This window comes from Mastomys coucha, unplaced genomic scaffold, assembly GCF_008632895.1.
Source record: "Mastomys coucha isolate ucsf_1 unplaced genomic scaffold, UCSF_Mcou_1 pScaffold23, whole genome shotgun sequence".
NCBI lineage: Eukaryota > Metazoa > Chordata > Mammalia > Rodentia > Muridae > Mastomys > Mastomys coucha.
Window position 1 is genome coordinate 23415706 of NW_022196906.1, and position 16279 is coordinate 23431984.

The following is a 16279-nucleotide window of genomic DNA, read 5'->3' on the forward strand; positions in this document are numbered from 1 at the left end:
GTGATCTGAAGGAAAGCCTCACTTTTGTTTTCCGGTTTGTATTAGAATAACAACTGCATTTCTTCTGTGATTCCACTGAAAAAGTACTCAACCCCAAGGCTTAGCACAGGGAAAACAGGCTTGTCCCACACGGAGTCAGAACTGCCATGTAACAACACCGTGCTTTGGTCCAAAGAAAGCAGAGTTAGGTAAGAACTGAGAACATCATGACTCCATCAACCAATTGTATCAGAAGCACACCCAATAGGTCTTCAGAATGGTTTGTTACTCAGTGGGCAAGACCACCTTCCTTTAGGCACATACAGCCTGGTGAACCCAGAGGCAGAGGTTGGTTGGAGGTGATGCTGGATGTATCTTTCTCACCCTGGAGCAAGACTGATTGTCATCACCTCTATCACAAGTAAAACCATGTGCTGACCTTCATGCTCCCTGGAATCCTTCCAAACATCAAAATACTGTGTGTCATTGATAGCAGAAATGATAACTATTTCTAGAAAGTACTTCTGGTAAAGGGAAGAGATATTGACAAACTGGGTTGCCTCTCTGTACCCAGTTTTGGGTTCCAGTAAAAACCAGTACATTCCTCCTCCTTCCGTCCCATAGTTAGTTGAGTTTTCATGATTCCCATTTTGGTTTCCAGCTCCTCAATGGGCTCGACATAGTTCTAGAAATCTCCATGCCAGGGCCCATTCACCCTTGTTCCTTAGAGGCATGGTAGACAGTCTGGATGCCTGAGTTCCTCCTGAAGGGAGCTCAGTCACCATTTCTGAAAGGGGGAAAGGAAGGATGCCCAGGGCATGCTTCCTGCATGACATTGCTACTAGAAAGGAGGGAACCCATAAACAGGGATCAGTAGTCCCACCATGAGACAACTGCTGCCAGGGGACTCTAAAATTAGATGCTGAGAAGGGGATGTTTTTCTTTCCTCCTCCTTATCTTAAGTAGGCTACTCTCTCTTAAGTACACCTGGCACATCATCAGGAACATTTCCCCCAAAGATTGGAAGACTAGGTAGTAAAGTGGCCTGCCAGAGTAGGAGGCACAAATCTCAAATAAGGAACAAACTCCCAACACAGCCCATCTGTGTGCAGCTCAGAGAGGCCTCAGCCCAACAGATGGCATGTATCTGGAAGCAGCATACAAGTAACTCCCCAGAAACTACCCCACATCACACATGACCAGGGCAACTGTGATGGTACACCGAGGACAACCCAGGACAAGGAACACAAGGTAAAGAGAGACAGACAAGGGGGAAGGAGAGTGATCTCAGACACACATTTCTTCAGTCACTCATATGGGTACTGTATTGATCACTTGCCATAGGAAAGACACTGGTGAGGTCCAATACACTGAATAAACCAGAGGGTTTACATAGCCCCAAGGAGCTCGCTGTCCAGGGGAAGAAGGTAACCAAACGAAAGAATGGAATGACTTCAGACAGAGATGAGTGCTTAAGAGAAAGCTCCCACTTTGGTAAGCCAATGTTAAGATGCTAAGGTATGGGAGGCAGGGCAGGTCATTTGAATTTAGGCCAAAATTGGAAATAACTGTGGATGGAACAGTCTGGATAGCATTATTCCTAGTAGTAAGGACAATCGAAGTAAGGCCCTTGGGCAAAGCCATGTGCTAAACACTGGGATAAAGACCCAGAGAAGATGGAGCTCTGCCTTCCCTCAGAGTATTTGCAGGGACTAACAGAGACCCATTACGAGCCTGGTTTCCTCCTGGAAGGAGAATCTCGATCTACCACGATCTTCTGTGTTACTTCATAGTGTTGCCATATCAAAATTCAGCCTTAATCTTGTACTGTAAGTCAGACTTTCTATTTTTAACTCATCCAAGAAAAAAATCTGATGGTTGAGCCACTACAAGACAGGGAGCAGAGACAGCCTCTGACTTGCTCCCATCTCCAAGAAGTCATTGAGATTTGTAGTAGCGTTTTCATTGGTGGAAGGTCATTCACTGGGCAGAGTCATTGAGTGACATTCTGATGTTTAGTGAAGGTTTGGACTTGGGCTTGACTAGCCCAGTAGCCATCTCAGCTTCTGAGCTCCTTCCTATTGTCTCTACTTTTTAATCCTACTTGTTCTCAGTCCTAACCACTGACAGCATCTCTCCACCAGTGGGCACTCTGCTCAGAGGCTCCCCTGTTGCCATCCTAGTCCCATGTATTAATCTGGATTATTTTGTTCATAGGTTGGCTTTGGTGAGTGCACCCAGGCCTCCTTCCACATTTCAACTCTTGGCTTTTCACCCTTCCTTGAGAGAACCATACAATAGATCTTTATTGTTTGATCCTCGTTAACACATAAAATAAAGTCAGAGAAATCCCGTAAGGCATGAAGGGTATTTCTGTTTTGTCGTTATTCATCTGTTTAGTAAACCTCTGTCATCCCAGGGAGCTCAAGACATTGAAAGGTGTGATCTTTGCTCTCCCATAATACACTCGGCCCACTCAGAGAGGCAGTTACGCCAAACTACAAAGAAGGATATGATGGCAGACATTAAATCCGACTGGGGAAGTAGGAAGACACAGAGGTCATGGCACCCTGATAAATCTTGGGAAATCTCAAGGTATGTGGTCTAGTTCTGTTGCTTACTACTGCTGTGAGTTCAGATAAATGCTGCCCCTTGGGTCTCAACTCCCTCATCTATAAAATGGGAGATAATTAGATGATTTCAGAGAGTAGGGAGGATTACTGTTATAGTTCATAGTACTATACAGAGGCTGGTCAAGAAGTAATAAGACTACTCAAGTTATTAACACCATCATTAGTAGTACCTCTTGCTAGCCCCAATTCAAAAATGCCTAGCTATTCCACCTTAGTCAAATAATGTGTTTTTTTTGGTGAGAGGAGAGGTTAGACCAGGGATCCAATCAGGAATTCATATGAGCCAAGAAACACTCTGTCAGTAAAGCTATCTTCTCAGACCCAAGTGAGGCTAATTCTTCATGCCAGCGCCTCAGTTTTCTCATCTGTAAAATGTGATAATAGTAGCAACTACATAATGATTATTATTAGAATTCACTTATCATGTTAGGAGCTTGAATGACAGATGGGATATTATATAAAGCACTTTAGCATTCCCTAATACACAGCAACTTCTCAACAACACTGACATATTTAGTTAAAAATTCAGTGTCATGTGATCTCACCAAGAGCGAATGTTTAGAAAGGCCTGCAACTCTGTTGCACAGACTGCCAGTGCTATTGTTTCCCAGTATCTCCAGAAAGATCACTAGAGATAATTGGGTAAACTTTTAAAGTTTCTTCAAAGTAGAATTTGTTGCTGAGACACTTATTCTCTTTAGGGACTACAGAAGACCTCCAGGATGATACTGATGAGAACAAAGCAGAGTAAAAAGTAACCAGAGCAGAACGCCCTCTGCTGGTCATTAGGGGAACTGCAGTCTTGCTGCAGGGTGGCCTTCCACGTGAGCAGAGGACTTCAGCCTTCCTACTTGTTGATCAGAAAAGAGACCCTAGTTCATCTAATCCCCAAGTTTTAGAGTTTCATCCACTGAGAGGTCCACCTTTCTGAATGTCACAAAGATGTTCTATCCTTTGGGGCTGTAATAGTATAGCAAGAGGACTAGATAGACCATTTCTGAAAGCTTGGTGGTGACCATCCTGAGGTACAGGGAAGTAGCCTCGCCATACCCTTATAGTGCCATGTGTGTTCAAACAAGACCACTGTGTGGAGTGTCTATGCAAAACTGCAAAGGAACCCTGTGTGTGAAAGAGACTACGATGAGAGTGAGAGGCAAGAGGAAAGCAGTCAGTACACAATAACGTCCTGTTAGAAAGAAGTCCTGCTGGATGCAGCCACTCTGGAAAGGCCATATCCTACTGAACTATGGGACTACTGCTTTCCTGGAATGACATCTTGGTCACTCCAATCCCCTTGCTTCCCTAAGAATGTGAGGGTCACTGTGGAGGCCAATTACCTATTTATAGCTTCAAATCTCTAGGTCACTGACCACCTTATTTTTTTCTTTTGACTGGTGTGTGTGTGTGTAAGAGAGAGAGAGAGAGAGAGAGAGAGAGAGAGAGAGAGAGAGAGATTAAATGTCTATCTGTATCTAAAATAATCCCCCATAGATAGTGTCTCTATTTTGTCCCTGGAGGTCTGCTCTCTGCAGCCAAGGATTAGGGTCAGAGGGGGCATCTACAGAAGACTAAATTTTCTTGACTATTTTGTTTAGACATTTATTTTTGTTTTGAAGTAGTCTGAAATCAATGCATATTTAAAACCAGATAGTTCACCTTAATTTAAAGTAGTCCCTACAAAGTTCATTCATGTAACAATAATGAACCAGGACTTCATTTGAGTCATAAGAGTTAGGTCCTCAAAGACAAAGGATTTGGGGACGTTTTGCAGCTTCTTGCATGGTTTCTTTAAATCGCATGTATTTTTGAAAATGTCCTCACACCTCAACTCTGTAACATCAGCACTCACTCCCCAAGCCCCTTTGTCCTCTGGTACCTGTGCACAGTTCACAGGCACTCCAATCTCAGCACTGATGGAACCAGGACATTTGGCACCAAAGCCAAGGTTCATTTCCCAAGAATCTCCATGTTAGAGGATGAAAATAGTGGCCTGTTGCCAGTTGACCAGTTTTTAAAACTTTATTAAAGAGGATACACTGAATAAAAGAGAGGTACAGAGGTTGCTTGCTCTCTTAAAAATTCCAGAGATGAAAATTTCCCATCACAATCATCCGGTGTGTAGCCCTTCTGTGAGTCGTGTGGTTTTATCAACTGGAAATGGAGTCAGTGCTTCAATAGCAATTTCACAAGGGAGACAGTCTTGCCCCACTTAGCACAAAATGTAACTGAGATTCTTCTCCTCCTCCTGCTCCTCTTCCCTAGAGCTTGCAATCCTCAACCCCAGAGACCATTCCTGACCCAACACAACACTAAAGCTTAGGGTCTTTTGAGTGCCAAGTTTTGTACATACTGCTTTGTGAGCACGCATAACAATCAGAGAATAGTCCACTCATGGTAGAAGGCGTTTTCCACAAATCAGAGTCCATGGTACCAGTGTCCAAAAGCCACATTCAGACAGGAAAACACATCTGCCTCTGCCCACCATCTCATGGAATCCAGACAACCCAGAAAAACGTTGGTTAAAAACCAGGCTCAGGAAAGGAGGTTTTTGCAGAGTCCAGCCCCCGTGGCAACTCTCAACGGCACGGGTAGAGCAAGGGCATCCACACCAAGCCAGATTTCTGCTTTGAGACTCATTAACTTCAGAGGGGAGATCATCCATGCTGAGTCTCAGCCAAGCCCCAGGTCACCATAGCTGTCAGGCTTAGAACCGGCAGTAGCAGGATCACTGCCTTCAAAACAAGACAGCTATCCCTCACCTGTAACAAACCCCTGGGTCAAAGAAGCCAGGTTTGGAAAACACAGCTCTCCCCTAGCCTTGCCCTGTGATTGCCACATTCCTTGGTAGAGTAGTTAGCTCATCCAGGAATTGTGCAGCGCAGCGAGCTAGGGATCTCTCCACTAGCCCTGGCTTGCTCCAGAGCACACACCCCGCACCCCTGCCCCTTTGCCCCAGCCCAAACAAATCATCGTTTAGTAGAGTGGCAGTTCCCTACCTGAGGGTGGCGCTCTCCCCCTGCCGGACCGTCACGTTGTCCATAGCTTTGGGAAAGGTGGCATCTCCGCTACGCACCGGCACTCCTGTGGGTACAAGGAACAGCAGCCTGAGAGACACGACCACGAGGCACTTCCAGGGCAGGAACAGGTACCCACAGACCCCCATTCTCGACAGCCACAACTTCCCAGAACTCCGGTAGTGGCACGCACACGCCCCCCGGGCGAGCACAGGAAGTGGGTGGGGTGGGGAGTGAGCGCGGGGACCCAGCCGATGAACTAGCGGCGACCGCGCGATGCACTGGGAGGAGAAAAGCGCGCAGACTCCTCTAAGTCTAATATTCCTCCCCTAAATCCAGCCTCAGCTCGCAGCCTCCGAGAACCAGTTTCCACACACATCCGAGGCGGACTTTCTCCGTGCTGCCGGTAGCCAGGAAGGTGGCCGGGAAAGAGAAGCGCAAGGCAGGCAAGCAGGCGCACAGGTGCGGGTCTCAGAAGCTGCCTCTTCCCCGTAGCAGTTCAGGCATGGCACTTTGGACAGGAGTAAGCACTTTGGTATCCAACGGGGCTGTGGCTAGGTTGAAGCCAGCTACCCAGATGTGGTCTACGATTCCTCAATCGAACCAGGGGAAATCCAGCACTTTCTTAAGTTTCAGAGCAAGGCTCGCCGCCAGAAACAATCGGGAACAATAGCAGATGGAAAGTAGAGCACGCAAGAGGCGGCACGGATGGTGCGAGGAGGCGTCTACTAAGCCGGCTTCGTGCAATCCGGACTCGGGAATCCTGCCGCAGAGCCACGGTCAACTTCCTCAGAGCCCAGATTCGCGCCGCAGCTTGGGCTGCCTCTGCAGCGCAGCAGCGAGGCTGGAGCGGCGCGGCAGGGGCAGGGGCGGACCGCAGCGGTCCCTAGCCCGCTCTCTGGCTCGCTGCAGAAGGCGAAGCGCAGTCGGCACCGGAGCCACGGACTCCAAGCTCAGCGGCCGCCCCCGGCCTCCGCGCTGCCTTCCTCCCGGGAGCAGCCCCGACGCGCGCGGGCCCCGACCGCCAAGGTTGTCATGGCAGCAGCTCCATCCCTGACCGCCACTTTCTCTCCTTGCCGACTCCAAGCGATCCGGCTGGCGGGCGGCACGGACTGTGCGCTCATCCCGGCGGGTGCGGGGCGCGGGCGCCCACCTTAACCCCCGCCGCGCCGGGCCAGGGCAGGGCGGCGTACCACCTCTGGCCACGGGTTTAACCATTTCCGGATTTGAGGAGCTAGCTCTTCTCAATTAACAAGACCAAGTTACTGTGAGGTCTTAATAACCCTAGACATCTTAATAAGGGTCCCAAACTAATAGGAAGAAAAGAGCCTGCAGCATGCATATGTGCACCTTTAAAATGGTCAAATTAATTGTATCAGCATTGAGCGTACATTTACAACGTTAGGAGGATGCTTTAAATAATCTCATTTTTATTCAATGTTACACCACCCTTTGCATTACACCCACCCTCTTAAAACCCCGCAGACTCAACACAACCATTCTAAGAGATAAGCCCATTTAAAATAAATGTGGAAATTCCAGAAGCATCTTGGTTGATGAAGTGAGCAAAATCCCTTTAAAATGTTGGTCAAGTTCAACACAGCCTTTCTCAATCCCCCAAACCCACCCCGGACACTGAGTATCCTACTAACTTGGTAAAAGGTACACGGGCATGGGACAATGTAAGCCAGAGCCTCATTTATAAGGAAGATCCTCTGGGTTCTGGGTTCACACTCTGGTATACCTGATTTCGTCTCCAAGAGGTGTGGTTTTCTTTAAATCTTTGAAGCCCAGAGAAAGACTGGAGATGCCTGAGGTCCCGTGACTTCTCTCTGTCCGATGCTAGTGATGCTAGTTCCTCTGTGCCTACATCTTGTTTCTCCCTTCACCCTAGCTCTGATGGACCGTGCCTGGTCCCTCTACAGAGAACAGGGGTAGATAGTAGGAACAGTGGGGGGAACACCAGTAGGCCTCCTTCTTAGGAACTTCCAGTCCTGAGCTCCCAATACTGTCCTGGATTGTTACTGGGAAAAGACAGGAGAAGACATTGGCTCTGTTTATTTCCCTAGACTTTCTCTTGCATGCAATTTGGGCACTATTTTCAAAATCAATCTATGAAATGACAGTGGGGAAAAAAGCACTTCCCCAAAGCCATCTAACACCAGATACCAAACATTAATACAGAACCATTATTAACCTAGTGCTGGTACCACTAAACATTGACACTATTGAGTCACACCAGCCATTTCCACATAGGTGGTAGGTAAGGATACACATGTGTACGTCTCCCACAATCTCCTCTTCACACTACTATGGTGGAGAGGTGTGCAGAGGTCAGCTTTAGAATGTGTTAACCAAACTCAAAAGTAGCAAAAGAAGATGAGCAAGCTTGCTTTCCTAGCTTTATAGTTGCCCAGACACTTCTGGGCCATGAGGTACTGAGCAACTTTACACTGGAGGTATCAAAGTACTTGACATCAATTCATTACCAGACCAATTCCCTGTTGTCTCCTCTAGTGACTTCTTCTGATATTAAAGTCTCAGGGAACTCATCCACTATTTTTGATTCCAGGGAACCTTTTGACATATGGTGCCAGAAAAATGCTGGCTGTTGACTTATGACAATAACAAACAGCTTTTTTCCAAAGCCTATTTTGTCTCAATCTCCAATAAGAAAATACGAAAATTTGAAATTAAGCTGTGTCATTCCATTGAGCTGTTCATGAGCACAAATGGAAAGTGTGAGTTTCTCTTTGCTGATTAATAGGCTACTAATTCAAGGCTCTTCCCTTAAATCCAACACATTACTAATAATCACCTAACTATCCCTCCTATGGTCCCATCACACGACCTCTTCCTAAATGCCACACCCACGGACACAAACTCCTTTGGGGCTTTGGAGCCAGTTCTCTCCAGACCCAGGCCTGAGAATGAATGGGGCTGGCTCCTTTCATGACACATTCTAATTCAGTCTCTTGCATCTAATTCCAAATAGGTACAAATGAGCATTAGGTTTTGCATCTAGGAATGGGGATAATGACAACGAACAGGCTGTCCCAGGGGACCTACATACATGATTAACTCTACAGGAAAAATACTTAGAAAACCATTTAGAATGGAAGAGGTTTTATTAATACATTTTTTCCTGTTTCTGCTTCATTATTATGGCTACACAGAAAAAAAATAATCCTCACGGACTTCTTGAGACATAGTCTATCTGGCCTGAATGTGTTTCTTCTTAGACAGGCAGAATGTTTTTGTCTCAGACCATGAGGAATAGTGCTAACCTGCAGCATCCCAGCGGCTGCCCGCAGATAGCCCCACAGTGCTCAGGTAACTCTCCAGGAGGACAAAGAAAAGCCACCCACTGCCTCCGCTCTGTAGGCCCAGGGAATCCACGATCTGCTCACAAATAAAAGTCAAGAAAGTGGCCTAAGGTCAGAGATTCCCACATAATTAACAAGACAGATCGGCTTTATTCAAACCTGCTCTTGAAGTGCTTTAAAAAGATGAAGATCAAAATCGCATGTCAATTGCCTTCCTATCCCCTAATCCCTAAATAGAACCAGCACTTAGTGGCTTATCTTATATCCTGTCTCTGGCTTCATAAAAACTGCTGGATTTATTTTATTTTTCCCAGCATATCAGAGTTAATGAAAAAGGGATGACAGTCAGAGCAATTTCATTATTTGTGTTCTTTATAGAAACAACTTCCTCTCTGCCTCCTGGAAAGCAGACTCCTAAGGAGCGCCACCTCCACCTTCTTTTCCCCTCCCAGCCCCCTCTCCTTCCTCCCGTCTTTCTCACATACACATATACTGTACACATAAATCAACTTGTCACAGCTTGTCTCTACATTGACAGCTGTAATTGCTTCAGGTTATAAAAATATCTTTAGGACAATACCTTTCAAGCTCTCTCTCTCTCTCTCTCTCTCTCTCTCTCTCTCTCTCTCTCTCTCACACACACACACACACACACAGAGAGAGAGAGAGAGAGAGAGAGAGAGAGAGAGAGAGAGAGAGAGAGAGACATACACAAGCAGATTAGAGTGTGTGGTGGCTTCTACCTGACCTGGCGCCTGTACACTGAACTAGGGTTTGAACAGGACTTCTCCTGATGATGGTCAGTCCACTAGGCTTTTGTTTTTCTTTTTACTCCATGTTACCTACAAAAAGCTAGAGTGAGCTAAAGAGCTATGGCTATTCCATCATGCAAGAAACAAGAGAAAGAGCAGTAGCTTAAGAAAGGCCAGCTCTAGTTCTCTACAAAAGGGAAAGGCCCCCCTCTCCTGGTGGAGATTTCAAACAGAAGTACAGGCAAGATGAAAAATGCAGGGCGGTTAGTGAGTGGCCTGACATCAAATAGATATTGGAAGATTTAATCAGAAAAAGCAGTGTAAATCTGGATAAAAAGGTGCCTCCAGGGGTGTAGGGAAGGGCTGGGCTTTGGAAAAATGCATTCTATTTTTTGCTCCTCTATGAATACAGGATCACAATAAAAACTACTGCTCATCGGGGCTGTACTCCAGTATGTTAGGATTTCAGTGGGAAGAGCAACGAGGCAGCATGAAGACGGGAAGATCGCTGAATGGACAGAAAAGAGGTCAGAAATAGAGAGATCTGAGAAGAAGGAGAAGAAGAAAAGGCAGGGGCATGGCTGCCTGTCCGTGGGCTTTGAAACCCACAGAACTGTATGAGAGATGCACAAAGCAGAGAGACTATAGGGCAAAAGCTAGAGAGGGCAACTGAATGAGCAAAATCAAAGCACCACAATACAAAAGGTAGGTATCCAGAGAGTGCATCCCAAGAGTCACAGAGGTTGGATCAAAATTGTCTCTTGTGTAAGATTTGGATCATAGTAAAAACCTCAAACCCAGAGAATCACAGAAGGATGTCTCAGAAAGGATGTGGGAAGATGTGCAATACATACCTCTCATTTTAGGAAGGAAGGATTGAGTCCCAGAAGGCCATACTAGGTAGAAAGCTAATGATGGGCAAAGCAGGACAAGAACTCAGCACTCCTGACACTTTTCTAGCTCTCTTTCTATTGATGCACAGTTATGGACACTGCTGAAAGAGGTGACTGTCAGCTACTGGCTTATTGCTACATCTGGGGGCCATACAAACAACTAAGGAGGAGACCACAAATTCCCACACTGGGCATCCAATAATCCAGCAAATATAGGGCCCCAGTTGATGACTAGTTAAAGATGAAGAAGAGAACCTGGGTCTGCCCTCCTGATTCCAGCGCTCAAGAGCTCTTGGGTTTCTCAGTAGCATTACTTACACTGAGATCTGCAGATGCTGAAGTCATAGGGAACTCTGATTTGTTCTCCCCTAAGCTGAGGAAAATAAGCTGAAATCTATCTTCTCTGTAAGAAGCAAACCTTAGAGCTTGTCCAGATTTCTAGGCACCTAATTGGCCTTTCTAGAGTTACTCCCTTCATTAAGAGGAGGGGAGTACACTTAGGGATGTCCTAATGTGGAACAAGTTCTCTAGTCAGGAAAGCCCACACAGAGCATGCTGTCTACCAAGAGATACAGACAAGATGCAAGGAGTTTCTCAAAATCAAGAATACACTTGTGGTATAAGCTGTGGGGAAGAAATGCAAGAAGGCAAGTCACATCAAAATTGAAAAGCCTTTCTTTTTTGTTTTGTTTGTTTTTTTGTTTGTTCGTTTGTTTTTTGTTTGTTTGTTTTAGGAAACGATTCTCAGCAGAACTTGACTGCTAATGAGAAATGAAGGGAAGTTGCCATGGAAGAATCCTGGTAGCAGGCTGACTTCATAGACTCTATCCAACCCAAGAACACAGGGGTAGTGAGCAAAAACCACTACTTGTGTTCAGCTGAGCTTAGAGTATAACCTGATAGCTCTGTCTCTTTCAATAAGATAGGGGAATTCATGCCACTGTTCAGTCCACCTTATCCACCAAGAGCAACTGGGGGCTTTAGAACCAGAGTGGGCAAAAGTCAAATCTTTATGCTCTTGAACTAGAATGGGACCTTGGGGATACAGCTTTGCATGTAAACACCACATGGAGCTGGGATAAGACTGTGTGAACAGTCGTGGAAGTTCAGTCCAGAGCATGGCTTCTCCTGTGTTTCTTGGGATGATACCTGGAGGAGCTGGGTTAAACTTGTTGGGAAGGTCACAGAGAACTTCATTCACAGGACAGGAGGAGTCTGGGAGCAGAGAAGAGGCCTGCAGACAGTGGCGGAGTTTAAATCATGAGAGGCCTTATCCCAGAGAAAGAAAAGAAATACCTCATTAGGATATGGTAGAAAGACAAAGAGCCTTGGTCTCCATACTCCCAGGGAGAAGGAGAGTGGCCACACCCCGCACCCCACTGTCCCAGGCCTGAATGTCTAGCCATCCAATGGCTGCTGCCTGTTCATGGAAGAGAGACAATCTCTTGATATGATCTTGCTTACTAAGGTGCTTTGAGCTCTTCTGTTTCATGTATAGTGGAAAGTTAGAGAAAATCCAGAGTACTGAGGGAGAAGAGGTCTCCAACCCACCTGAAGTAAACCACACCTTGGAACCTTTTTTTCTAAGATCTGAAGCTTCTCTGCTATGCCTGGTGTAGTTAAAGCCACTTTGTGTCTGCAAGGCATACTTGACTCAGGCTCCATTTCCACAAAGTCATTCGATATTCTAACCCTTCAAACACTGCAGAGAAGTTAGCCCAATAATCCTTCTAGAGAGGTCACCCATGGATGTCAGTCTACATGATAAACTCATATACATACTACCTGTCAAGTCTAATATTTGAAAGAAGCTACCCAACCATTCAGGACCTGGCTTCTCATATCAGAACAAGCCTGTGCAAGGCAATCTTTGAAGCCTCACACCTGGATCACACCCAATTTACTGTCAGGCGAGCACACCTTTCATGTCCTTACTGCCCGAATCCCTAAATAATCACCCACTATGCATGTCTCTCCCTAGCCTTTTATCCAGTTTTCCCCAGAGGGTTTTACTCCCTGTTCTTCAGCTCAGAGCAGAAACAGAAAAGGCAAATGTCAATGAGATGGGTCCATGCTGTATAATACTCTGTTTCAGTTATACGTTTTGCTAGTAGCAAGTTCCATATAAATATCATTTTGTAAATTGGAACACCTGGGTTCCAGTTTCTCTCAGCCTGTCAGCTGAATTAACTCACTGCTACTTGGAACTGTTAGGACATTGATTTGTAAAATGAACCAGCATCCTTCAGGGACGGTAAGTCACTGTGAAGATCTCTGCAGCCGATTCATACCAATGGGCTAACACATTTCTGAAGAATTAGAAGAATGATTCCAGAGTAAGACAAGAACTCTTGGGAGGCAGGGATCAAGGGTGTGGAGTTGCCGCCCCAGCCTGCCACTTACTGTGAGGAAGTGCCTGGGACGTTACCTCCTTACTTCCACACAAGGAGCTTGGATTAGATGATTTCCAAGCACCTTTCTGAGTCTAATAGACTGTGATTATGACGCTTGTCAGCCCCTCTTCTCTGAGCAGTTTACCTTTCAGAGTCTCTTATCTGTTCCTCCTGTGCAGAAATAGCCTCTTCCTCGTGCCCTTCCACTCTCCAGTAAGCCAAGGTACCACTTCAGAATTCAGAAAACTATCATACAAGGTAATTAATGAGCTGCTCCAGATCTAAGGCAAACCGATGGAGGAGTCAGGATGATTAAAAGTCTTCCGATAAAGGGTTTCTTTAAGGAAGAGAAAATCCCACAATGCATCCAGCAATGTTAATCTTCAATAAATACGCTGTTAATATTTAACTGGCATTTATTTAAACTTACAGTAACTGTCCTATTAAATCTAAATTAATTGCCCATTTGGGAATCTTCCCTTAAAGCCTAGCTGGGACATGTCTGTCTAGATCATAGCCTATACTAGGCATCTAGCCATAAAGAGAATACTGAAGCCATCTTTCTAAGACTTTGTTATTGGAATAGCAAGGCTGCAAGGGTGTTGAAGATGAACTAGGTTAGTAAGTTGTCCTGTGACTTTCTAGGAGCATAACTGTTTCTGCTCTGCAGAAAGAGACTACTACGTTTCATTATTTTTTTATATAACACAAGGCTACACAAGGCACATTGTCATGCAAGAATACAATGTGCACAGACCCCAGCTACCTTCTGCCTTTACTCCTTTTCCAAGCCATCTTTGTTCCCAAGGAGTCTCACTTCTATTTTTATGACATCATATATATATATATATATATATATATGCTAATATATATATATATATATACAACTTTGTGTATAAAATATATAAAGTCTAGGACCTACAAACTGGAAAAAGCATGTGGCGTTTGTCTGAGATGGCTTTATTCAATAAGAGTACCTCAGTTTGCATCCATTTTACAACAAATGATACAACTTCATTCTTTGTAATGGGTAAATAAAATTCCTCTTCTTTCTCTCTGTGTCTCTCTCTATCCCTTTGTCTCTTTCTCCTTCCCTATCTCTGTCTCTGTGTGTATCTGTTTGTCTAGCTGCCTGCCTGCCCTGTCTCTCTTTGCTTAGGAATACTTTTCTTTTTAATACATACTAGTTGAGTGCCCACCACAAACTATAGGCCAATCACTACCCCTTCCCCTCCTTTTGGGACTCTGATTTAGACTCACACTTCTTTCTTTTTGACTCATTATATCCTGGGGTTCATAACTAAGACATTAATACTTTGTAGTCAATTGTGTGTTCATATTTGTATACATGTACACACATAAATATAGCTTACATACAGGCACAAATAGTGACAATGCTACATAGTCAGTTGTGTTTCATATCTGTATACACATACACACATATAAATACAGCCTACATACAGGCACAAATAGAAATACACCCTCATGTGTCACAGCAAACATTTTGTAATGGCAGTCATCTATAAAAGAGCTGTGAAATAATCCCTGAGCCATGCTGCTTTGTCAGGGGTAGCCAGAGTGTAATTGGGTAGAACTGATCTTTGGCTCTTTCTGGAATCAATCAATATTGTTTTATTATAAGTGTGATCCTGGCTGAACTTGGGTGATGCTATTTCGCCATGATTAGAACACATTTACATTTGCTCACATTCTCACACCCACTGGTCTCTTCAGCTGCTTGTGCTAGAGAGATGTGGATTTCAGATAAACATGTCACAGAGGCCAGTGCTCTTTCAGGGGTCTGCGTCAAACCAACACGGCAAGGCTGACTAGAATCCGTCCTTTCCTGAGGGACTTTGGAACAGAGCAGGGCACACATCATCCACTCTAAGGTTTCTGAAGGTCTAGGTAGGTTTCTCTATATTCTGTTTGTCTTGCAAGGCAGGGAGGTTGGTAGAGCTGTAGCTAAGAACAGATGAGGTGAAGACAGACCGCTGAAAAGAAGGTAGGCAGAGAGGCAGGTAAAGCACCCCCACTTTGTAAGAGGACCATGCTTGCTCTTAATTACTTGTGGAAGATTTGAATTTGTACTGCCATAGAAGTCAAGCATTTTTTTTAAATCGTTTTTTCAAACTAACTCGTATACACCATCACTTGTTTTTTTTGTTGTTGTTGTTTTGTTTTGCTTTGTTTTTGTTTTTGTTTTTTGTCTCGTTTTTGTTTTTCCCCCTTCCTTCAATCTCTGTCAAGTTAGACTGAATTGAAGATAGTAGGGGACCCTTGCAATGCCTTCAGTTAATAAAATAAATTCCTCCTTTTCCAAAACATCTTTATTCTTCATTTTACTGACACTTAGAACGTAGAGAAAAATGAATGACACTCTGAGATTTTCTGTGTTATTTTGTTACCTCATTATTCACCCTTACTGACTCCATTTGCTCTAGGCTTTACAGAGTGGAACATGGAAAGGCACGGTTGGTTGATACTTCACAACCTTGGGTCTCCCCTCTCCTGGGGGTCAACTCCCATGGCTTTTTACTCCCAGAAAAGGATGGTTTCTCTGAACCTCCTATCGGCTGCTTCCTTGGAGTTTATCAAAAAGCTGCAGGAAGCAAGAAAGCAAGAAGAGCTACCACAAAGTTCCAGAGTAGATATACCTGAACTCAGGTCGCTGTAGTCTGGAGGAGGGAGAAAGGGGCCATGTTGTGAGTGTACATGTGAATCAGGCATAACATACGAAAATAATTTACCTCAGCTTTCACAACAGTTTTGACAAGGTGTCAGGATCAAAAGATGCCTTAAAAAAGCAGATGATGAGAGAAGTCTCTGGTTTTCCCTCCAAGGCAGAAAATTAGCTTAAAGCTAAGATGTAAATCAAACATGGATTGACATGTTTCTCTTAGGAGAAGTATTAATAAGAGATTCCTCAAAGGACAGTTGCTAGGACAAATCAAATGTAATTTTATTTTTTATTTTATTTTATCTTATTTTGGGCAAATGATCTGTCAAAAGAAATTTAGAGAAAACACTCCCAGGTTTTCAGAAAGCATGGTAGTCCATTAAAGAATTAAATCTTCAGGTGACAGGAAGGAGCTAGGACAGTCCACAAACTTATGTGAGTGTGCAGAAGGTGGAGATGTGAAGTATAGCAGGCTTCCATGTGTACTGATCAGATATGGAGTCCTGGGTGGATAAGAGAAAATATGGGTGGTGGACTAAATATGGATGTTGTATCTAATGTCTTAGACTTTGAATTCAGGCTCTACAAACTGCTAATTTGACCTTGAGC

The 16279-nt window shown here is 44.7% G+C and overlaps 1 protein-coding gene across 9 annotated transcripts in view; it reads right to left on the reverse strand.

Moving 5' to 3' along the window:
* Positions 1 to 16279, reverse strand: part of Ntm (neurotrimin) — a 958983-nt gene that overhangs the window by 402874 nt on the left and 539830 nt on the right. For 5 of the 9 annotated variants that reach the window (XR_004111446.1, XR_004111445.1, XR_004111444.1 and 2 more), the window contains exon 1: positions 5609 to 6691. Coding sequence is in view for 4 of the 9 variants with exons in the window: in XM_031343903.1 (XP_031199763.1) it covers positions 5609 to 5775 (167 nt within the window). In the remaining 5 variants the exon portion in view is untranslated. Of the gene's footprint in view, positions 1 to 5608; positions 6692 to 16279 lie in introns of those variants that run through there. The other 4 variants (XM_031343905.1, XM_031343904.1, XM_031343902.1 and 1 more) reach the window with 2 other exon arrangements.